Source organism: Mauremys mutica, chromosome 5, assembly GCF_020497125.1.
Source record: "Mauremys mutica isolate MM-2020 ecotype Southern chromosome 5, ASM2049712v1, whole genome shotgun sequence".
In the NCBI taxonomy this organism is placed as follows: Eukaryota; Metazoa; Chordata; order Testudines; family Geoemydidae; genus Mauremys; species Mauremys mutica.
The window spans coordinates 56,242,193-56,267,024 of record NC_059076.1 but is presented as its reverse complement, the minus strand read 5'-3'; the positions used below and the strand labels follow the sequence as shown (position 1 = coordinate 56,267,024).

At 39.6% G+C, this 24,832-nt stretch overlaps 1 protein-coding gene across 1 annotated transcript in view; it reads left to right on the top strand.

Annotated features, from left to right (window-relative positions):
* The window catches only part of TBC1D9 (TBC1 domain family member 9), a 77,053-nt gene extending 53,079 nt beyond the window's left edge, over positions 1–23,974 (top strand). Inside the window, exons 11-21 of the mRNA XM_045019598.1 lie at positions 3,238–3,355; positions 4,433–4,718; positions 6,328–6,457; positions 10,152–10,250; positions 10,370–10,438; positions 11,971–12,211; positions 13,191–13,256; positions 15,708–15,794; positions 17,674–17,748; positions 17,876–17,976; positions 21,699–23,974. Of these exons, the coding sequence (XP_044875533.1) occupies positions 3,238–3,355; positions 4,433–4,718; positions 6,328–6,457; positions 10,152–10,250; positions 10,370–10,438; positions 11,971–12,211; positions 13,191–13,256; positions 15,708–15,794; positions 17,674–17,748; positions 17,876–17,976; positions 21,699–22,424 (1,998 nt within the window). The 3' untranslated portion in view covers positions 22,425–23,974. The remainder of the gene's footprint in view (positions 1–3,237; positions 3,356–4,432; positions 4,719–6,327; positions 6,458–10,151; positions 10,251–10,369; positions 10,439–11,970; positions 12,212–13,190; positions 13,257–15,707; positions 15,795–17,673; positions 17,749–17,875; positions 17,977–21,698) is intronic.
* The last annotated feature ends 858 nt before the right edge of the window (positions 23,975–24,832 follow it).

Here is a 24,832-nt window from a genome sequence, read left to right as displayed (position 1 = left end):
ATCCTGCATCAGTTGGCATGCTAGGCATCTAGGAAACTATTAACAGAAATTCCTAGAGGCACTGGAGGGGGGAGGGAGAGAGTGTATGAGCCTAAGGAAGATTTGCAAAGTAAATTTCCGTTCCTCTGCAAATGCATCTTTTGGTAGAAGGTACTACTGGGCTGGTTTCCACATAACTTCTTAGTTTATAAAACTCTTGCTTTCTGTGGGGGGAACTTCCATTCCTGGCTGTTATGCTACTATAATAATTAAACTCTGTCCTTCCTTCTGGGATTCACTGTTCACTACTTCCCATGGGTAATGAATGAGGAGAGAAGCTGTGTGTGCAACAAAATGAGAAACTTCTTACATGACAATTTTCTTTCTGTTAGTAGCTTCTCTCTGAATTCAACCCATCCTGGTGGTCTTGTAAATAAAAAATATAAACTGAAAATTTTCTCCAAAGGGATACTCATACATATATTGTCTTAAGTTTAAATTAATATAGTGTATCAAGTTATCTTAACACTAACAACTGGTTGCTGGAGTGTATCTGCTGCTGTGGAGCTCTTTTGGTAGCCTGAGCAGAAGGGCAGAGTTTAGTCTCAGAGCCTCCAGCACAACATTGGACTGCCTCCAAACTCCACATGTAAGGGGCATTGGCCCATGAGTAATGAATTCAGAGAGAAGTTGCTAACAGAAAATGATCAGGTAAGAAACTTTGCATTCCATTTCAAGGAAAATCTGCTTATACTTCAAATGTTCCTTCATATATTAGTTGCATCAAAACCTTCCAAAACCTTCTTTTTGCCATGGTTGCAAGCAGTGCTAAGGTGAAGACAACAATGTATCACATAAGCAATTATAGCAGAGTCGGCTCTGCTGTAGCTAAGGTTGAGTAGCAGTTTCTCTTTAAAGGCTGGAAGCATCATCTGGTTACAATTGTTAGAGTACAGGACTGGGAGGCAGGAGTTCTGGGTTCTGTTCCCAACTCTCTCACTTATGAGTAACTTTGAGCAGTCACCTTTTAAATCGCTGTGCCTTAGCTTTCCTGATTGCAAAATGGGAATAATAGTTGTTGATTTTATAAGAGTGTTGTGAGGCTTAATCAATCACTTCAGTAAAGCACTTCAGTATCCCTGAATGAAGAATGCAGAGGGAGTGTAAAGGAGTGTACTCAACCCTGCGGCGCCTCCTGCTGGTTGTCCATGGGAATTAGCTCTTCCAGCATCCTGGAGCACCCCCTGCAGGCTGGTGATCCGCCTTACCGCTGGTCCCCGTGTCCCTCCCAGGACCCCGGTGCCCCTTTCTCCAGGTTGCTGCCCCCCCTGGCAGTACCCCCACACTCTGGGTCTCCCCACCCATGGGAACCCCCACCCACTAACCCCAACTCATCTCAGTGTAAGGCTACTGCCAGTCACCATCTAGCCCCACTCACTGGAGCAGACTGCAGTATATGCCACTCATCAGAGACAAGGTTGGGTTGGACCTGCTGCCTCTCTCTATAGCTGGGCTGCCCCTCTGCAGCCCTGGTACTGGTCTTAGGCCCTCAGGTAGGCCCGCAGCCTGGGGGTTTTCTAGGCTGGAGCTCCTCTAGCCTTCCCCCAGCCCTGCTCCACTCCCAGTACCCTGCTCAGCTCCCTAGCAGCCAGGCCCTTCTCTCTCTACAAGCAGAGAGAGAGTCCTGAGCTTCTGGCTGCCCTGGCCGCCTTATAAGGCCCAGTCGGTCTGTTTGGGGCGTGGCCCCAGCTGCAGCCACTTCCCCCAATCAGCCGGGGTTTTGCTCCCTTCCCCAGCCCTCTGCAGGGCTTTTCCAACCCCTTCAGGGCTGGAGCAGGTGCTCACCCCATTACAGGGAGATGCAAAGTATTCTAACCATCATCATTAATTCATAAAGAATAAATCACTCAACATTACTTGAAGTATCTTTTTTTTTTAATTAAAGAAAAAAAAAAGGATGGCAGGACAATGAACACCGGAATGGTAGCAACAGGAACACACTTGTAACCCTGGTCCCCACAGTCAGGAGTGAAATTATAAGTAGTCCTGGGTCATGATATTAAAGTACTTTTTATTCTTTCAAAGACAGTGACAGTTACAGCAAGTATCCAAACTCGAAATCGTTATATAAATAGTAAACAAGACTGAAGAGGATAGTGTGTGATAGCATCATAATGAAGTATTGGTGGGTGTTGGGAAGAGATCGGTGTATATGAATTGACAGACCTTGAAAATGGGTCTGAATCTGAATTTCTTAGTTTTTACCTGAGAACTAAATTAGTGTTTTTAAAATATTTAACTTTCATTTTGGGGGGCTTAAAATGTAATGAAATAACTTTAAAAATGTGTTCTTCTGGGACAATCACAGAAAACAAGCTGGTACTGTACATGTCCACCATCTGTCATCTCTCCCATTTGAGTTAGGGTTTAAAATAATGAATCTCTTCCTCGTGATTCAAACTCTGACATGGAAATATTATCAAGGTAGGTCATTTTTTCAGGCCTTCTGGCCTTGACAAAGGAGTTAGGCAAACACTTAAAATGACCGAGAGCAAACAAACATAGAGCAACATTGTGCCGGCCATTTATGTAAGATGGAGGAAATAGGTCACAAGGAACCTTGCCCCCCGTCTCCCTCCTTCCACACACAGAGACTGGGCACACTTACAGTCCTTCTGCTCCATTGTGCTCAAGGCTGCTTAAGATTGGCACGACTACAAACATTTGCCTCACCAATGGAGGGCATGACTTCCATTGGTTTTTTGTTTTTGTTTTGCACTGGCAGAAGGTCTGGGGTGTGCAGAATGCATCCTTGCAAAGAATGGTGTAGAAGCTACACTCCCCAGGGCTCCAAGAGGCATTGTGGCTGAATGAGGCACAATTCCTTCAGCAGCTCCCCTTGAGAGAATGCACCTCCCTCAGTACAACTGAAAGGCACAGTTGAACCCTTGAAGAATGAATAATAAACTGATTGTACAAAGAAGCAATGACATCCAAAATCTTGATTTTTTTTCAGATGGTTTGAAGAAACTTCTCATTAGGAACATTAGGAAAACATTGTTTGCTGTATTTACAGAAGAATGTGGACTGCTGAATATAGCAGAACATATAATCATTTTTAAGTGAAATTTCTTCAGAGTAGATCCATGGCTAATTTGTGACCTAGGATAAATTCTTATCTGTTCAGACTTTATAGCACTAGATATGGCAAGAGAATTTAGAAATGATATCTAGTGATTTATTTTTTCATTCTTGTAGGCCATGAATATTGTCACTTCAGTACTTCTTTTGTATGCAAAAGAGGAGGAAGCTTTCTGGCTGCTTGTGGCTTTGTGTGAACGCATGCTGCCAGACTACTACAATACAAGAGTTGTTGGTATGTTAAGGGGATTGTTTTTTCTAAAAAGTCCTTAAATATCCAGAAGCCTGTTCTGTTCTGTTAATTTTTTTATGTTGAAATAATCAAATGGTCAGCACTGATGATATGTGAACTGTTGCAAACAGATTAGAGAACGAAATGGATAATTCTGAAGTTTGGAAGCAGCTACCTAAGTAGATATTCTGCTCAGTGTTAGTTCTTCACCTGCTTGAGGTAAAACAGAATTCTACAATGGACTCGACTTGACTTGATGTAGGTTAAAGAGATCAGAAGGAGGTGGGAGGCTAGAATTTTAAGTGTAGAGAACAGAGGATATAATATAATTACCAAAGGAATGTTGGTGAGAGCCAGGGGTGGGCAGGTTACAAGAGAAGGTTGTATTGCCCCTCACCTCTAGGCTGTTGGTTTGAAAGGACATTAATAACTGAAAGCCTTTACTGTCTAATGACTGGCTGTTGGCTTGTGCTAAATGAGTTGGTGCTTTCAATCCACTTCCATCACAAAAATCACTGTTACATACCCTTGCTAGCAAAGGCACCGAAGACTGAGCTTACCCACTCAATCCTAGAGGTAGTGGTGTGGAGATGCTTGTGTTTGCTGTTGCCTGTGTGGTGTGCATGTTCTGTAGAAGCTCTTCAGCTTTCTGTGCCACCACAGGGAACTTCTTACAACCACAAAATTTGCCTTAAAAATAAAAATAAAAAATCTTCTCCTTCCTCCCCCTATATTGCCTCTCCCACCACCACTCCTGTGATGCTGAGAAGTAGAATTCATCCATTAATGGTGGGTAACTTATCTACAAGTGCCAACGGATGGGTTTCAGAACAAGAAAAAACCCTGTTTGCTTTTTCTAGGCTCTGTGTTTATTACACATTTGTTTTCTGTATAACAGTGTTTTGATTTTTTTGGTGCATATCACAATTTAATCAAAGGGAAGAATCTGTCCTTTGGTGGTAAGGAAATGCATATAAGCATCTTGGAGACTGTTCTTACAATATTTTTCCGAGAAGGGTATAAATGTGTATTCATTTGATCCTAAATTCATGTGTGCCCAATGTTACTTATTTCCAACAGGAGCTCTGGTGGATCAAGGTGTTTTTGAAGAGCTGGCCCGGGACTATGTTCCACAGCTTTATGACTGCATGCAGGACTTGGGTGTTATCTCCACCATTTCACTGTCCTGGTTCCTCACGCTTTTCCTCAGTGTAATGCCATTTGAAAGTGCTGTGGTGGTTGTGGATTGTTTCTTCTATGAAGGAATAAAGGTGATATTCCAATTAGCTCTTGCTGTGCTGGATGCTAATGTGGACAAGCTGCTGAACTGTAAAGATGATGGAGAAGCAATGACAGTCCTGGGAAGGTATTTATTGAACAAAACCAAAGCTCTGCTTCTGGTTTTAGTGCATTTAAGTTATTTACCAAGAAGTTGATGATGTCTTTTAGATGCTTGCAATCCTTTTTGTCTGTAACAGGAGCTATGTGTGCCTTCGTCAAAAAAGGCTTTTCATATATTTCTGGGTGACCATATCTACTTATCTAGGCCTGGTATTCACCTAAAAAGTAGATCGACCTAGCTACATCACTGAGGGCTTTGAAAAATTTTGCGCCTTGTGTGATGTATTTAGATTGACGTAACCCCCACTGTAGACTCAGCTAGGTCAATGGAAGATGTACCGCCTCATCGAGATGTGGATTAACTACATTGATGGAAAAACCCCTTCCACTGATGTAAGAAGCATCTATATGACGGCACTACAGATGCAGATGCAGCATTGTATCTGTGCCGCTGCAGTGTAGATATACCCCTAGGGGGACAAAGTTTCAGAAAATTACAGCCACTTTAAAAGCCTACAAAGGTGAAGCAATCAGGAGTGTTACCCTCAATTATGCACAACTGCTCCTATTAGCCAGGCTCAACAAAAATTTTTTTGTCCTTTCTAGTTTCTAGAATATCCTTCTGAACCTGTCTTACAGGGATCTTCAGCAAGTCTTGGTTGGATATCTGGAATTTTTTACTTCATCTTCTGACTGTTAACTTTTAAGAGCAAGTAGGAAAAATACCTGAATTCAAGGGTAACTATTGTTGCAAATAGACTTGCCAGAGAACGCAATAGATCTAGAAAGGCTCATGAAGGGATAAAAACACGAGGCAGGTTGGTAGACCTGGATGAGTCATTTATTCTGAACTGAGACTACTTTATGTAACCTAGAATACCTGGGAAGGTATTTATACCCTTCATTTGATTTCCTGACATTTTGTGTCGATGTTTAGATTTCAAGGTGCTGCTGAATCAGGTTCTTTAAAAAAAATTAAAGTGAGGCTCAGGGTTATTTATACCCAGGCATGAGTGGTAGTATGATGTGTGTTGGTTTTTTAATTAAGTTGGTATTTAACACACACAAAAAAAAGCAGCCCTGGCCATCTCATCTCTCCTCTAAGAACTAAGCCCCAACCCTTGCTGAGGAGTTATGAAAGGAAGGCTTTTGTGGCTGCACGGTGATATACAGCAGCTACACTAGCAGGAAGGATGCTCTTGATACTCTTTTCAGCCAGGTTTTGGGGAATGAGAGAGGCAGGGGGTGTTGAGAATCAAGTACACCATCCCCTGTTCCAACAGGAATGAGGTGAATAGTGCCCCACACATCTTTATTTGTGTAAGACGGCTCAAACAAAAATATTTCAAGACTCTGTTTAGGGAATTGTTGGCAAATTGTGGATATCTTACTGTGATCAGATGGATTTTATATATTTCTTGATAAATGTGATTTAGGTAAACAACTAATGCAGCTCTGGGGAGAAGTGGAATGTTACGAATTGGCAAAATAGGTCTCTTTGTCCAAATAACGGAATAATACAGTGGTTTGATCATACTTACGTAAAGTCAGTCTATATGTAACTGCTACTGATCCTCAGAAAAAATGTGTCCCAACTTTTCTCATTTAGATTTTTTTTCTTCTCTCCCATTCAGGTATTTGGACAGTGTGACTAATAAGGACAGTACTTTGCCACCAATCCCTCACCTTCACTCACTACTCAGCGATGATGTAGAGCCTTATCCTGAGGTGGATATTTTCAGACTCATCAGAACTTCCTATGAGGTAACTTAGGATTTTGACTAGAACTGGCTTGAGGACAACAATTCTGTTTCATGAAGGATTTTGAGATATTGAAATATGGCTTTATTTTGAATGAGAGCAAAACCTGAAAATTTCAAAGTTCTCCAAAGGAGTATTCTGAACATTATTGTTTTGGATCAATCAAAGTATTTCATTTTGATGTAGACCTATTTTATTTTATGTTATAACATGTAATATAATACAAAATTTAAAAAATGAAACACAAAAATTGCTTTAGAACAAAAAATCCATGTTTATGTTCCCAAAACGTTGAAACAGAATTTTCCAACAGAAAATGGTTCTGTCATTTTTTCCAACCAGTTCTAATTTTGACATAGGCATAAATAACTCAGAGTTGGAAAACTTCTGGCAAAAACCCCAATAACAGAATAACTAGTCAATGTTCATAAAGTGCATAGTAAAGTCCAAGAAAAAATGGACTAAACTTTGCATATCAAAAGACTAAGGATTTTTGTCTAATCCTTTAAATTAAATTTTAATAAAACATTCAGAAAATATCCCTGACACTTAACTTTTAAATGCTGATTTCAAACTCCGGACCAACAACAGGAGCGCAAACTCTCCTTTATGGGAAATTAATTGGTTCTTTTCTTCCCTGTGCCATGGAAAAGTAATTGATATTTTAAATCAAAATGTAGGATGATCCTAGCCATCTAAAACCCCGACAAGTATTTCAGATACTTTCCCCATGTCCTCCACGTCTCAGAAAAAAAAATTACTTTTGAGCTATGTAAAAGGCACCAGAAATCTGCTGCAGGCTTTAGCAATAGTGAATTCCACATTGAGGGTGAATTAAATCTGAGGGTTGTGAGGATTTCCCCCCCTCTCTAGTGGGGTAAGAATACAAACTGGCAGTGGAAGGGTAGACATTTATGTAAAGCTGCCATCCCATTTTTGCCTTGTTTTGAATCCCACACCATTTAAGAAAGCTGTTATGGCCTTGACTATATTTAGATGAATAAACTGGCCTCATGCATAGCCACAATCTGTCTTTTGTGGGCATATGTAGTACAAAAGTTCGTAGCTCTTTCTAGTTGAATAGAAACTTACAGGAACAAGGCCAAATGTATCCCTAGTGTAATGGCACTGAAGTCAGTGGAATATACCAGAGATAAACGTGCATCTTTTTTACTTGTACTCTATTTGAATGTAGGCTGTTAAATCAGCTTGCAGTATATATGTTTTGATGGTGTTATTTCCTGGTATTAAACTGCCACATTTTTCAAGAGATAATGAGGGGCCTCTGTTATTCTGTGACACTTAGTTTCTGGCCCTAAATTTGTTGTACCCAACTGGGATTGGGGACCCATTGCATTGGGCTTGGTATAAATATAAGAGAGACAAATTTGTTGTAAATATCGGGAAATCTCCAGCTGCCATTGGGCTAACATTTATTTACTGCATTTTTAGTATTTTAGCTTGTCAGAGGCACATGGATAACAATGTAACCCTTGTCGCTTGCCCTTTATTAAAAGCTGTATAAAAATAACAAGATGTACTGTGAAAGGTGACTCTTTTCCTTTGGCATAAGGGATATGATATGCTTTTTGTTCCAGAAGGAAGGCAAGCTCTATCTGAACTATCCCATGACACACTTGCCTTGGGGGAAGGGAGGAGGGAATGATTAATCTGAAAACTCAGTGAGGGAGTACTATTAACTGAAGCATAATATTTAGCCATTTACCACACTGTGCTGTGATCCTATCCAATCCCATAAGCTAAGGAGGGTTGAACACTTGGACGAGAAACCTCTAGTGAAAACTCAGGTGCTGCAGGAAATAGTGCTGACAATTCAGTGGGTAGAACTCTTTCCAGAATCAGTATTGAACTAATGCCCTAGCATGGTGTATGAGGCAGGAATAGAACATTGTACCTGTAGGTTTGGGAATTTTTGATGTGTTTGGGTTTTTACAAAGGGACTTTGTACTTAACATATCAACAAATGCATTTTATTTTGCCAATGATTTTCTTTGCTATTATTGAAGATGTTTTGTGTTTTAATAAATCCAGCATGTCGTTTTATCTGATCCTGTAATAAAGTCACAATCCACAGTGTTTGCAAACTTGTTGCACAATTAAAGAGCTGGGGTAGCATTTCCAAAATTGCCTAAAGTCCCATTTTCAAAAGTGACTTAGGACTCATTGACTTCAACTGGGACTTTAGCTCCTAAGTGCCTGTCATTTTTTTAAAAATGGGACCTAGGCTCCAGAGTCACTGGGTGCTTTTGAAAATTTCACTCTTGACTTCTTTTTTAAATATTTCCGTACTTTCACCTGCACTTTTGTGTTTAAAAATACTTGTAACTGTTTAACCAGGCTCCATAACTGTCTGTTTTTCAAAAGGTTTCCAATTTTAATTGGAAAATTAACAAATAAAGCAGGGAAAACATCCTGCTACTTCTAACGTGATTCGTAGAAGTACAGATGATATAGGAATGTCACAACTTAACATTAGTTGATCGCCTAAGAATGTATTAAGTTGATACCCCACACTTCCTCACTCTGGAATGCATATCACAATCTGATCCACTGGCAGCAGCAGGCTCCTCCATGACTTTTATATGTGGCACCCTAGATGGCTGGCTTTATTTCTTGTGCTAAAAGCTGGCCCTGGGTTTCTTCAAAGGACATATTACAAAGATGTTCATGTTTGGGAAAATCTCTATTGAAAGTGCATAGAAACAAATCTATGGGACAGAGGTTCATGGATGTGAGAGCATGAGCCAGTGCTGTAGGTCCACTGAACGATGTTCTCAGTATTATATTTTTGCCCTCACTTTCTTTCACCTGGCATGCAGGTGTAGCGTATTAATGTACTTTGGAAGTTATGCATATGTTGAGGAGAGAACTTTGGTCTAGTGGATAGAGCCCTGAACTAGGATTCAGGAGACCTTGGTTCTATCCTTTCTCTGCCACTGACCAGATGAGTGACCTTGGGCAAGTCACTTCACCAGTCTGTGCCTCGGTTTCCCCACTTGTCAAATGGGAATATAATGAAACTGACCCCCTTTGTAAAGCACATTGCTCTCTTCAGATGCAAAGTCCTATAAAAGAGGTAGGTAGGTAGGTATTAACTTTTGAAAATGGCACTTAAGTTTTTAAGTCATTTAAGCACTCTTGAAATTTTTACCCATAGTATGAATTTCATTCCTCATATTTGGATTTAGACAGTTGTTTGATAATATACGAACTGCTATCTCGGATCAACCCAATGACCCATGTAGCCCAATATCCTGTCTCCAATAGCGGCAAATAACAAATGTTTCAGAGGAAATTGAAAGAAATCCTTCATTAATAGCTATGGAGTAACCTGCCTATAGGGGAAGTTTCTTCCTAAGCGAACTTCTAACTGATGAGCATTATGCCCTAAAACATGAGGGTTTATATCCCTTCTGAAGTGCTTGGGAGGCAAATGGAAATGAAATGGTGGAGGAAAGAAAATCTAATAACAAATTTCTGAAAATTCAGTTTGCAAGTCATATGTTTAAATGTCTTTAATGTCACTCTATGTTTGTCTGAGATACTCATCTTACATCATTTCTGAACACTTACAGAATGAATTGTTTGGTTTTTTATTTTTCATGCATAAAAAGAAAACAAAGTATTCCAGGTACTAGCGCACAATTGAAAGGATCCATTTTGTCCTCCTTTTTAGAAATTTGGAAGTATACGAGCAGATCTGATTGAACAGATGAGATTTAAGCAAAGACTGAAGGTGATCCAGACTCTTGAAGACACCACTAAGCGCAATGTGGTAGGTCCTTGGAAAAACATGCTTGCTAAGATTAAGATCAATTGATTTCTGAAATAAAAATATCTTTCAAATGGCACATATATAGGAAGCTTTTAATTGTTAATGTTACATTTCCAAAGGTGCGAACCATTGTGACTGAGACTTCTTTTACTATTGATGAACTGGAGGAACTCTATGCTCTTTTCAAGGTAAAGCTGTAGTCAAGATAAGATCACGTGCATGCAGGAAAAATAAACATTTAGATTTGACATGAAAACTGCTGTCTGCTAATGAATCGATCTAAATTTGTGAGTTATTTGGTGTTGTCGTGTGCCCTGTCATAAACTGGAATTTGCAACTAGATATAATTGAAAATACAAAAGAGCCATTTTTAAAAACTAAAGAAATAATTATTTTGCTAACTAATTTGATTAGAAAAATGTATTATCCTGAGGACATCAGTTACTAGAAAAGTAAGGAAAAGACAAAATCCTGGGTCACAGTTTCAGCCAGCTTACAAAAACTTCTTTGTCTGTCTACCTGATTTGTGGGCATAGTTCTGAAAATCTGGCCCCAAAATATCTTCTTTATGCTAAATGTTGGACAGCCCGTAACTTTACATCACATGGTACTTGCTACCTGCTACAATTGATGGTTTTAATTTATACTGAGTCTTCTGTAGTTTTTCTTGCTGTCCAGAGACTCTCTTGAAGTAGTGTTCTAATAGTAAGTAAAAGTTGGGGAGAAGTAAGAATAGAGTCATAGATTTCAAAGCCAGAAGGGACCATTATGATCTGACTTCCTGCATACCACAGGCCATATAATTTCATGCAGTAATTGCTGCCTCAAGTCCATAAATTCTGGTTAAACTATAGTATATCCTTTAGAAAGATGTTCAGTCTTGATCTACAGACTTCAAAGGAATCCACCATATCTCGTTGTATGTTGTTTCAATTGTTAATTATCCTCGCGGTTCAAATGCCTTATTGCTCAGTCCGTGAGTGACACACACTGCAGTAGGTTGTCTTCTCTTGATTGGCCAGGATTGAGTTTCTTAAATATTCTGGTAAAGGGACGTATTTTCTCTTTGAATCTCCTGTAACTAGTCTCCATACTTAACTACAGTCCCAATCATGCAATATGATTCTCTAGACTGTATCCTTGCCCCTGAGTATTCTCAGGACTGTGAAATTGGTGAGATTGCGAAAGAGTGAAGGAGTCCAGGATCACACTGCATGATCAGACCCTATTTCCTTGCTTCTGCCCCCCCATGAAATCAATTTGAAAGCCCTTATTGACTTCAATAGGAGCAGGATTAGGCACTAAAATAAAGCAAGTATTTCTGCAAATGCCAAGTAAATGTTTAACCTAAAGACAGCAAAATTCTGTTTCGACAGGTATCTTGTAATCAGCCACTTTACTAACTTGAAACAATACATAGCTGTGAAAAAACAAGATTGAGCATATCAGATCTGTGTATATATATATTTGAGTCACATCTGCTTGCTTCTTTGACCAAAAAAATGTTTACTATTATTTTTTTCTGGGGAGCAGAGCTGAATTCTTTTCTGTTTCATAAAGCAATTCTTTTCTTTTTTTGTAAGAAATGCCAATGCTCATCAGAAATGAATCTGCTAAACTCAGATGATGTTGTTTTAAATGTATTTATTTTTGTGTTGGTGATATTGTTGAGCCGTTTACAGAAACGGTGGCAATCTTACAGCATTTGCCTTCTCTTCAGGCGGAACATCTGACGAGCTGCTACTGGGGAGGGAACAGCAATGCTTTTGACCGTCACGACCCCAGCCTGCCATATCTGGAACAGTACCGTATTGATTTTGAGCAGTTCAAGGGGATGTTTGCTCTTCTCTTTCCTTGGGCGTGTGGGACTCACTCAGATGTGCTAGCTGCACGCTTATTCAGACTGCTGGATGAAAATGGAGATTCTCTAATCAACTTCCGTGAATTTGTCTCTGGGCTAAGTAAGGAGAATTTAATGAATTAACCTGAGAAATACGGTCCGTTACTCAGGATGAGCCAGTTTGTCAGAAATCCTGATGTTATACTGACTGTGACTGGCACTAGTTTAATATAAACAAATGGAATTTAGAGAGTTACAAACATTAAAATTATAGTTAGAATAATAATATGATGTCACTAACATTGGTTTCCAAAGAGGAAAAGGTTAAGGCTGGCTTGGTATTCTGTCCTAAAATCTTTCTGCATTTTTGGTTTTATGCTTCCAGTAGATTGCACTTGTTGATATTTGCCAAGAAATATTTGCTGTTTAATTCTACTTAATGGCATTAGGTTTTCCTAGTCAGCTGTAATGTAAAATAAAGCTCCACCTAACTGAAATTATCTAATTTTCTAAAGATACATAATATAGAATATCTAAATATTTTTCTAATAAAATAATTCCAACATCTGCCATAGAACTGCCATAGAGTACTTGAATTTCATATTACTCGTTTTTCCACAAGCCAAAGAACATTTCGATTGAGGTTAACATAATAGCAGAGACTAGTTTATCCCTTGGTTACTCTTTGATCATGATCTTGTTTTCCTGGGTCTTTTCTAGCAAATATCTAACTGAGCTAAGTCCTATGATGCCTTTATTTGGCCACAGTTTTTGAAGTTGGGGCTTGCACAAAGAAGTTGTTCTTAAACAGAAAACCCTATGGCCATGAATGTAGTAATGTGATGATGACTATTTTTGAGAGCTGCAAATGTAAACACTCTTCTAGTAAAGAAGTGAGTTAGTGTTTAAACCACAGAACTCAGAGTCAGGTGGTCTTGTGTTCTTTTTCTAGTTCTCTGTGATCCTAAGCAAGTCACTTAACTTCTCTGTTTCAGTTTTCCTATGTAAAAGGATAATTCATAAATGTTTGTAAATCTCTTAAGAACTCTTCTGATAGAAGCTGCTAATAATACTAACATGTTCAATGGGATATTGTTTAGGTACAGCATGTCATGGAGATCTTACAGAGAAACTGAAGCTGCTCTATAAAATGCATGTATTACCTGGTGAGTAAAAGACATTTAAAATAGCTGTCAAGTATCAGAGGGATAGCCGTGTTAGTCTGGTTCTGTAAAAGCAGCAAAGAATCCTGTGGCACCTTATAGACTAACAGACGTTTTGTAGCATGAGCTTTCGTGGGTGAATACCCACTTCTTCGGATGCAAATCAAATAAAACTAACCATAGGTCTGGAAGTCCTGATAGCTATGAAAATGGGAGCACTTGGTTTGCCTTTCCAGCCTGTGATAGGCTATGGAGGCCCTCCTTTGTTTCCAGCAAGCAAGGAGTTAACTCTCTGCTTAGAATTCACACACATGTACAGAATAATGCTGTCACAAAAAAGCGAACATCCTTTTGGGATATATTAGCAGGAGTGTTGTAAGCAAGTCACAAGAAGTAATCTTCCACTCTACTCTGCGCTGATTAGGCCTCAACTGTAGCATTGTGTCCAGTTCCGGGTGCCACCTTTCAGGAAGGATGTGGACAAATTGGAGAGAGTCCAGAGAGGAGCGCCATAAATGATTAAAGGTCTAGAAAACATGACCTATGAGGGAAAATTGAAAAAACTGGGTTTGTTTAGTCTGGAAAAGAGAAGACTGAGAGGGGACATGATAACAGTTTTCAAGTATGTAAAAGGTTGTACAAGGAGGAGGAAGAAAAATTGTTTTTCTTAACCTCTGAGGATCGGACAAGAAGCAATGGGCTTTAATTGCCGCCAGGGAGGTTTAGGTTCGACATTAGGAAAAACTTCCGAACTGTCATGGTGGTTAAGCACTGGAATAAATTGCCTAGGGAGGTTATGGAATCTCCATCATTGGAGATTTTTAAGAGTAAGTTAGACAAACACCTGTCGGAAATGGTCTAGATAATACTTAGTCCTGCCATGAGGGCAGGGGACTGAACTAGATGACCTCTCGAGGTCCCTTCCATTTCTGATTCTATGAATAGAGTAAGAAAAGTTTAGGGATGAAGGGCCTGTAAGGCTCTGAGAGAATACAGGAAAGTCTAAATAAACAGCTGCTTACTAGTCAGGAGCACAGTTGCCAACTTTCACACGGTAAATAAGCACCCTGACTTTCACAATAAGCCAAAAACCAAGCTAATCCCATTTCAAAACAAGCCAATCCCTAAGAACCCCAACACTCTGTGACTAGATCCTCCCAGTGTGCAGTATGGGACTGGGGTGGGCCCACTGTGCACCCCGACTCTCTCTCCCCCCTGCTTGACCCCCTTTACCCCTGCTTGCTGGGAACTGATCAAAAAAAAGCAGTAAGGAGAAGGACAGGTAAGTCCTTTAAGAAGATAGAGCACTACCCCAACTGATCCATCTCTTGGGGCTGTAAGTGACACCAGTTTAGATGCATCAGTGATGTGAGTATAAGTCTAAAAGCGTTTGGGTGTGGGAGTCAAACTTGCATATCTCTCAATTTTCCTAATACACATGCCAGGCCCAAACTAAGGGCAGGCAGTCTGGCTCAATGCCAGTAACGTGTATCCACTGAAGAGAGGAGACTGCCCTCTATCCAAGTGATGAACTGAGAGGTGTCTTATCCCTCAGTGAGGTACCTAGCTCATCTCCCAACTGCTCTAGGTTGAGAAGCTCAATTACACATGCGCACAAGAAAACCTTTGATGCAGAAATAGTTTCAGATGCACAACACAAGTTAGGATATTAAGCAAAGCATTCAGTTATTCTCCCAGGAAGAACTTATTAGAACGAAAGATGGAATCCCTTAAACACAACAGAACTGCCACAGTTCTACTCTGCTGTGGTGACTAGAGAGGTGGGGTTGGGTGCAAGGAATCCATACCATTGTGAGCCACAGAGTAGTGTTTTGGAATAGCTCTCTTATGACAGCAGTGTAGTGCAGGAAGGGGAGAGACAAAGATCCATTACTCTGAATCAATGGGCCAAATCCCCCATAGAGGGCAGGGAACAACAGCAGCCACTCATACCACTTACGGGCTGAAGTACCTGCTCAGAGAAACTGCTCTGGACCCTAAAGAAGGAAGGAATTGTTCTCCCCTAAGACCACAGGGATCTCCTGCATAAGACCCTGCACAGCCGACAAGTGCTTTGACTTTGAGGGTACATAGGTCGGAAATGTCCTAGTGACTCAGGCCAATGATGCATTTAGTGCATGTCTTTCCAGTAAGTGACCAGTACCAGAATCTTCAGAAGAAGGTACAATAACTCTATTTAGTGGACAGTTATGAAATAATCTGCCCACGGAAGTAGTTTCTTCCTAACTACATCAGGTAGTGGTTGGCTTCTCTCTGAAACATGAGGGGGTTAAGTGCTTTTTTTTTTTTTTTTTTACTAACCTTCCTAAGTGTGGATATCCTCATTATGTGGTACTACACTTCTAAAATGTGAAACTCTACACGAACACAAACCTACTTTGTTTTTTAATTTTTTAATTAAAAACACAGTAATTTCTTTCTTTCATCACACAGATCCATCCCCTGAGCAAGAAGAGCCAGATTCTGCTTTTGAAGCAACTCAGTACTTTTTTGAAGACATCACACCAGAGTATACACATGGTAGGTGACTTTTTCTCTGCAAGAGCATTATCTTGTCTTTTCAGTGTTTTAAGCCCCTAAATATTGGTTAACACTAATAACCTTACTTTTAAATGGATACTTTCTTATTGGATTAAAATGAAGAAATAAAATATTTTATGTAAAAAGAAATGTATATGACTAGTGTTTGTTCTCTGTGATATCTGTGAAGATGTCTGTTTTCAATAAGGCCTTCCTTCGATGCTGTAATGAAGAATTCCTCTTGGGGTAATGCCATCAGTGTGGTGGTGATGGTATGTCACAAGTTCAGCATGTATGACTTTGTGGAGGATCAAAATGAGTATGTTGGCTGTGAAGGGAGTAGAATCTTGTTTAAATGTGTTAGTAAGAATTGACAAAAGTGGCAAAACAATTGATGATGCATATGGACAGTACCCTGAGAGAGTGAGAGGCTGTATCTGGCTATAGGGTATAATCTCTCCATGGTGTGCAGAACCTTCACAAAGGCTGACTGAGGATAAACATGAGCATAGGGCCTGTGCATCCCCTGTGTGTTGTGGAAGGGGTTCACTGCTAGCCTGCAGATCTTATTTATTTGGTTCCAGTGGCTTCAGCACCCAATGCGATTGGAAGAGTGGGGCTGAAGATGGAACAGCAGCTGCAGAAATTAGGGTCTCCAAAATTTCATAACACAGGATGCGTTCTTTAATCTGCATATGTGCCATATTTTACAGATAAACCATTTTGGCAGTGTTTTAATGGGTCTTTAGATGCTTTGAGTGGAGATTTCAGTGAAGTCAATAGGAGCTGACTTAGGCCAATGCTGAGAACTTTTAAAAGTTCATCCTTTGTCACTATTAAATTTTAAATCCTCTGCCTAAAAAAAAGCTTATGAAATGGCTGGAAGTTGAAGCTAGACCAATTCAGACTGTAAATAAGGCATACATTTTTATCAATGAGAGCAATTAACCACTGGAACAATTCACCAAGGGTTGTGGTGGATTCTATATCACTGACCATTTTTTAAATCAAGATTAGATGTTTTTCTAACAGATCTGCTCTAGGAATTATTTTGGGGAAGTCCTGTGGCTTGCGTTACACAGGAGGTCAGATTAGGTGACCACAATTGTCCATTTTGGCCTAGGAATCTATGAAATATCATGTATACCCCTGTACAGAGCTTGGATGAAGAGAGAAGCTATAATAAGAAACCTCTCAAATCTACTTAAAATATTTTTTTAATACATTATAATACAACAACTTCTGAAGTCTGAAGCTTTCTATGTCCCCCATTAGGAAGCAGAGAATCTCTCCTTTCTAGTGGCTTAAAGCTCCTGGTTCCAACCCTGAAGTGCCTGGAGATATTGGAAGTTACATGTCACTGTTTTTGAGGACTGAACATTGCCCCTCATGCACAGTGGGTTTCTGTAGTTTTGGGGAAAAGAAGAAAAAAAAATGTTTCTGAAGGTTGTTTGAAACTGTAGCTGCTGATTGATTGGAATGTTAGAAGTGGTCTCCTGGGAGATTGCTTAGTGGATAGAGTGTATGAGGAGCAATTAGATGTACATTATAAATTCAAGTTATCATATGGATATCACTGTAAGCAGATGGTGGTGACATTTATTTGGTGGATTCCTTAATCATGGCCCTGGGCATTATATTGTACACAAAGATGGCCCTTGTACATGTCTTTATTTTATTAATTACATGGAAGTTGTAAGCAGATATAAAAATAAGCAAAAAATTGGTCATAGTTTAGTCCTCTCGTTCTTGACTGTGTCCTTTCATAAATGTAAAACTTTGCTTATTCTACTTTGTTTTGCTCTGTAAACATGAATACAATACACATGCATATCTGAAACTACAATAAATCTCTCATTTTGTAAATACTTCCCAATAGTTGTTGGCGTTGACAGCAGGAACAAACAAGGGGCAGACGATGGGTTTGTTTCAGTGAGCCTGAAACCAGACAAAGGTACATATTTTCTCTGTATATTTTACTGCTTGAAAGATGGATTCTTTTGAAGAAAGAAAAAATGCTAATGCAGGGACCTCATGATAGACTTTGTCTTCCTCTTTTCTGGCCAATTCACTGACATTAGGTAAGAAAAACTCACAAGAAAATCGAAACTACCTGAGAATGTGGAGTCAAGAGAATAAATCCAAAGCAAAGAGTGCAAAGGATTTACCCAGACTGAATCAGGTAAATTCTGTTGACATTGAGTTATTTTTCATAAATGCTAGAAGTTTGGTCATATTCATTTTGGCATATATAGTAGATTGATCAAATGTTAGTATTCAAATTGCAGGTTCATATGACAACTTGATTTAAAAATATTGCAAATATTAGAATGGCTGTTTTGGGGTGAGGAATGGGGGGAACAAAGCGCGCAGGTTGGTGATATTCAATATGAGGCCATCCAAATGTCTGTTGGGAGTTAAAAATAAATGGCACATCATTCATGTATATCTGTGGAATTTTTAAAAAAAGATGCTTTGGAAGGAGACTGCCAGTCCCAGAAATTCAAAAATAATGATCCCCTGTGTCCTATTGACAGATTCTTGTGAGGGGAAAAACTGGTTGACTGTTTTATTCCTTAGACTCACAGAAGTTAGAGATTGTAAAGACTATGGCCTGGTCTACACTAGAAAATTAAGTTGAGTTATTTGTGTTGCTCAGGTGTATGAAAAATCCACACCCTGAGTGGTGCAGTTAAGGTGACCTAATCCCCAGTGTACACAGCACTAGGTCTATCCCCAGTGTACACAGCACTAGGTCTATGAAAGACTGAAGCGCTACAAGGCACAGTTGCAGTTATGCCGCTATAGTGTTTTACGTGTAGACATAGCCTTGTTGGGCAGCTATTCCTTTCATGAGTGGGCAGTGAAGGATTATTCTCTACAGTAAATTGTCCTGTGTTTTGTCCAATCCATCTTTAATTTTTTAAAGAGATGAGACTTCTGCCATTTCCATTGGGAGAGGATTCCACAGTCTAAAGGTATGTCTACACTGCAGCTGGGAGCACGCTTCCCAGTGCACATAGACAGACACACGCTATCTCTGATTGAGCTAGTGTGCTAAAATAGCAATGTGGCCTCAGCGGCACAGGCAGTGACGTGAGCTAGCTGCCCAAGTACAAGCCTGCCCAACACCTTGGATACGGATTCAGGCAGATAGGGCTAGCCACCACCCATGCCACCACATACATGCCGCTGTTGGTAGCGAGCTAGCGCATGTCTGTCTACCCACAGTGGGAAGCATGCTCCCAGCTGCAGTGTACACACACTCGTATAGCCTAAATGCTACTTCTTTTCATCCTATTAATTCTAGTTATTCCCTCTTTAGACTATCTTATGCAATATATTTCTTACCTCCATGTCTGAGTACTTTGTTTTGAAGACTGAAACTCTGTTTATCTGGATTACCATTTTCAATCAACAGGGAAGATTGATTTAAATTTCAAATCAAAGTGATTAAAATCACCAATTTAAATCATGATTTAAACCAGCAAGCAGGAAACCTGGTACTTTTTTAGTTATTTTCCTAAAAGATGATTCTCATTGGTAACTATTAAAATATGGGTTGATTTGCAATTAAATATGGTCTTTACACTAAATTTGGTGCTTCCTTTTGCTAACCAGAAAAATACTCTACATCTATACACATTTATTTAAGCACTTATGTGACCTAACACACCCCTCAAATCCACAGTAACAGTGTGTGTACCCCAGTATGTGATCAAGCCAACTGCAACCATATTATGTGCATTCAGCCACCATGAATTAATAAAATAGAACACCACGTAGTTAAGGGTTAATTGGAAAGCAGGCTTTTAGAGGCAAGGTCAAAACTAGCTGGCAGTTTCTGCTAATCTGAATGGGAGGCAGGGCCGGCTCCAGGCACCAGCATCCCAAGCAGGTGCTTGGGGCGGCAGTCTGTGTTTTTTTGCCCCCAACCAGCATGCCGAATTGCCACCGCGGACGGCGGGGGCAGTCCATGTGCTGTTAGGGCAGCTTGCACATTTTCGCGGCGGTCGCAATTCAGTGGCGGCTTCTATGTTCATCTGTCCACGGCGGTGCAGCTTCTGTCTTCCAGCTGAAGACAGAAGCTGCCACCGAATTGCCACCGCCGCAGAAACGTGCGAGCCGCCCTAACGGCACACAGACTGCCCCCGCTGTCCGCGGTGGCAATACAGCGCGCTGCTTGGGGCGGCAAAAACAGTAGAGCCAGCCCTGATGGGAGGAGGGGAAAAACAAGTCAACAAGTGAGACTGAAAACCTTGGTGGATGGAAGACCTTGAGTCAGGGCGCCTTTGATATAGAAGTTTACTAAAAGTTAGGAAAAGTGATGATTTAGTAGGGGTCATTATAACCTGTGTGTTTTATAGAAGTTAGTTATAAAAGACTAGCTAATATGGTGTATTTTGAAGCAGTCCTCTGAAGCCATCTTGAGAGAGATTTTTCGTAACACTTTTTCTCCCTGGCGGGTGAGTAGCTGGCCCCTGTGTACCTACTGTTAATTGGTCAATACTGTTCCAGATGTTAGGTTTAGAACATCCCAGATATTTACCTATTGCTTATGTTTGTGTGTGCTTAAGTCTAATAAACTGCAGTTTTAGATAGAGCATGCTTACTTGCATTAATCATTTATCAGATGGAATTGGTGTGGTCCCATTGATTTGTTCCTGACAGCTCATGGAGTGAAACAGTTAAGTTACCCCTGCTGTGGGTTCTGAAAACCCTGGGTAAACAACACATTTAAATCAGATTGTTAATTTTTACTTTTTTTATGTTACAAAATGGTGAATGATGCTTTTCTTATTTACTAGATGGTTAATTTTTTACTCATGAGTTATGTCAAGCTGCATTTGGATGGAAATTTGAATTGAATTAAAAATGCCCTAAAACAGCATTTTAAAATTGTTTAATAAACCAGTTAGTTTTAAATGCAAAGCATGTTTTGATAAACTTACTTTTCCATCCTTATGTATCCACAATATTTAATATAGTTTCATTTAATTAATGAAAACAAAGTTTTATCTTTAGTTAGTGATTGAACTGAAGTTTCTGGTCACAATGTCCTTTAAGATTTTTAGAACTAGTAGATCTCATCCTCTCCCACCTTGTTTTTATTCATAGATTGGTAAAGGGAAAAGCTTTTCCTTTTTTTCAGAAAATCAATTTCTGAACTTCCAGTAAACTAAACACTGAATTGAGTTGAACTAGTTGAATAAATTAAAATGAAGAAAATTCTCTGCATCTGCAGAAGAGGCTACCACTGTCAAAACTGGTTTAGCACTTCAGAAAATTCTAGTTCCAGGTGGTTAGCCAAGAACTTCCACCAGCTCAGTGGTTTGACTATTTTTAAAAAAAAATATTTAATTTAAATTTAAAAACAGATTTAAATTAAAAAATCTGATTTTTTAAAAATTATTTTTAATATTTATAATTTATTGATTTTTAGCCACCCTGACACTCAATGGTGCCTGTTCCTCCTCCACACCTTCATGTTGTTGGAGTCCTGTAGGACACATGCTCTACTTTTAATTCTCTCCTTTATGGCTTGGTGAGAACTAAGATAGAGGCCACTATTCTTCTGGTCAGAAGGGTAAAATTCTGAGCAACCAGAAGCACTGACTCTCCTCCACTGTGGCCTAAGGCTAAGGCAGGGGAAATTGTACTAGCCTGGGAGGTGGAGAATAATTCAATCCAGCAATTTGGTGGAAGCATCTTAGAGAAATACATAATTTTCTTGAATACTAGAAAATATTCTAAAATATGTAGACTACTTCTGACTTCATCATATGAACTACTTGATCCCCAATGTCCCACACATATTTCTTTAAACTGATTTATACCCAAATCTCAAAGACTATATTTGCTGCCATTCCTTTAATTAAAATTAATTCTATCCTCTACACTTAGGGGCAATTTATTGAACTGTGCAAGACAATGTATAACATGTTCAGTGAAGACCCCAATGAACAAGATCTATACCATGCCACTGCTGCTGTGACAAGTTTGCTTTTGGAGATTGGTGAGGTTGGTAAGCTCTTCACTGTTCAGCCCACAAAAAATACAGACAGTAGCAGTAACAACTGCAGCAAAGCTATTCAGAGTATGTTGTTTCAGAAGAAGGGGAGCCAGCAGTATGATTTTGACCAGCGTGAATCCTTTCAAGCCAGCCTCATTGCTAATGAGGAGGAGACAGTTTGCACTGATAATGTATTGAGTGCACAGATGGAAGACATTAAGCTTGAAGACTCTTCTCCCAGGGACAATGGAGCTTGTTCTTCCATGCTTATTTCTGATGATGATACTAAAGATGACAGCTCCATGTCCTCCTATTCAGTACTGAGTGCAGGCTCGCATGAGGAGGAAAAGCTCCACTGTGAGGACATAGGTGAAGATACGGTTTTGGTGCAAAGCAGCCACAACACTTCTCTGCGTAGAAGCACTAGCATTGACAGAGACTGGGCCATCACCTTTGAGCAATTTTTAGCCTCTCTATTGACTGAACCAGCACTGGTGAGGTACTTTGACAAGCCTGTCTCCATGATGGCTAGAATTACTAATGCAAAGAACATACGAATGATGGGCAAGCCAATAACGTCCACAAGTGACTATGAGATCTCTACTATGTCGGGATGAAAGGGCAGTTGGGGTCTTTTATTTTAGATTTTTTATTACATATTTATTAGTACCTGACACAGGTCCTGGTATTTTAAAACATGGTAGTTTTCACTAAAGTGAAAATGGTGGGGTGCAGACATAACTCCCCTGAATTGTAATCACTTTTTGTGAGAAATGTTACAAGAATGCACCTTTTATTCAACATACAGAAAAAATACAGTTGTCAGTGAAATGTGTGTATTATTAACCCTGCTGTCAGTGTAAAAATGGTAAAGATTAGTTCTCAATTCGTAACTCTAAATGGAATGACAGATATTTGTGTACGTTTTTAAAACAGACCTATCAAAAAGGCCTGATTCTTGACAAGAAGTGGGAGATCTCTTAAAATTTAAAGGGGACACTCAATCTGTATAGGACCTGAAAGAAAAGTAAATGCCATGCAGCATCCCTGGGGGATGTCTGTTTTTCTTTTAAGAGACTAATGGTTTTAATGAATGCTTTGATTTTGTGTTTTTTTAAATATATAAAAGACATCCTCTCAAGATATTTCCTGGGACCTGCCTTTCTTTGCTTAAGGAAGTTAGACTGGTTTCTCAACAGATTGGGAGTATCCCTTTTTTAAAGTGGAAAAGATGTTTTTAAACATTAAATGTAAAAGTACTTCTATAGCTGGATCTGCAGCGTAGCTAATATTATTCAGCTCACAAAACTAACCTTTACCACCAACCTAATAATATATCCTCAGTAGTGTAAGAAATGAAAAACCTGCATTGTATATGTCTTCATTTACAGCACTGGAAAGTAGAAATAATGTAAACTGAAAAAAATCTGCAAGATAATGTAACTGAATGTTTTAAAGTCTTATTGAGAACACTGTCACTCTATATAATATAAATATTATCCTGTATCAATTTACTGAATATGTTAAAATGAAAGCTGGAGCACCTGCACTTTGAATCCTTGCTTTTTTTATACAAATATTCAAGATTTTTTTTATGTTGCTAGATGTTTTCTAATTCAGTTATTTAGTTCAGGATCATTCCTACATGCCTAAATTTTATTTGCTGTCTTCAAAATCTTTTCACCAGAAAACTGTTGGGTTTCTTTTATACTACTATACATTATGTCCATGTAACTGTTCCATATTTTGATACCCAAAGCTGCTGTTTAATTTTTTTGTTTTAAAATAATCATTTAAAAACTGTCGATGTGGTCTTTAACCACAGATAAATGTGAACGAATAAAATACACTCCGCAAAGAATGTGATTCTTTTTTAACTATTAAACCCATGCTAAATGGAAAATTAGATGATTGTATTTTATTACACAGCTGTGCAGTGGAAATTCCATGAAGCAAATGACTTGGGATCTCCAACTATTGATTTCAGAACACAAAATGTCAATTGTTTCATGACTTCATTTTATTCAATATTTGTGTGTTTGTAACAGGAATATGCTCTGATGTAACAATCAATCAGCAGAAGTTTCTCACATTACAGAATGTCATTAAACATTTTCCCTGTTGTGTTTAAACTTAGAAAGCTAGAATTATTGTGTTGTTTTTTTTTAAAACCTGATTGATTTTATAGATGTGATTTTTTTGCTGTATATTTCTAAGGCACAATTTGATATGCACTCTTCTATTTAAATTACAAAAATGAAGATTTTTTTTAAAAGGTACAGATAAGCTGAGGTGCCAAAGTTATAATGTTAGCAGAGCAAGTGTGCATATGCATTGTGAAATAGCCATTACTGTATTGTGACAAAGGCAGCCCTGACAGTCCTGTTGGGTTCCGGGAAGTGGGCACAAGCCCACCCACAGCTGAAGGACTCTCCCCCAGCCAATGTGGAGGATCCACTGAGTCCAGGACACAAGTATGGGGGAAAACAAAGAAAACAACAAGGACAGGTGTGAGGGTCAAAAATAAGGAACCTGAAGGGAACACTGAGCAGAGAGCCCCGGACAGCACCCACTGCTCCTCGAAGGTGTCAAGGAAGCCAGCAGACGCCGCCCAGAGGAACTCTGCCCAGATATGTGAGCGGAAAGTGGAATGGAAATAGGCCCCACAGTTGCAGAAAACCCCCACAGCCAACATCCTCTCCCTGGTGTTAGCCATGGCTAAAGTGACCATCTCTAAAAGGAAGTTGAAGAGGAGATCCCATCTGTGGCCCCACAAAGTCATAGGACGTCTATATGGAGGTGGGGGGAAATGCAGCCAAAAACACAGGAGGTCCAGGAGGAGCCGGAAGAGGGTCTGCAACCTGGCGCACCCAAGGTAGGTGTGTGCCAGGGTCTGTCTCACGCCACAAAAGAGACAGGCATTGGGAACAGGATAAACTACCAGGTACATGCCAGTGCTCATGGCTCCATGAAGGAGCCCTGGAAGGGTGGTCCTACTGGGAGTTGGGAAGTGGGTTGGGTGTAA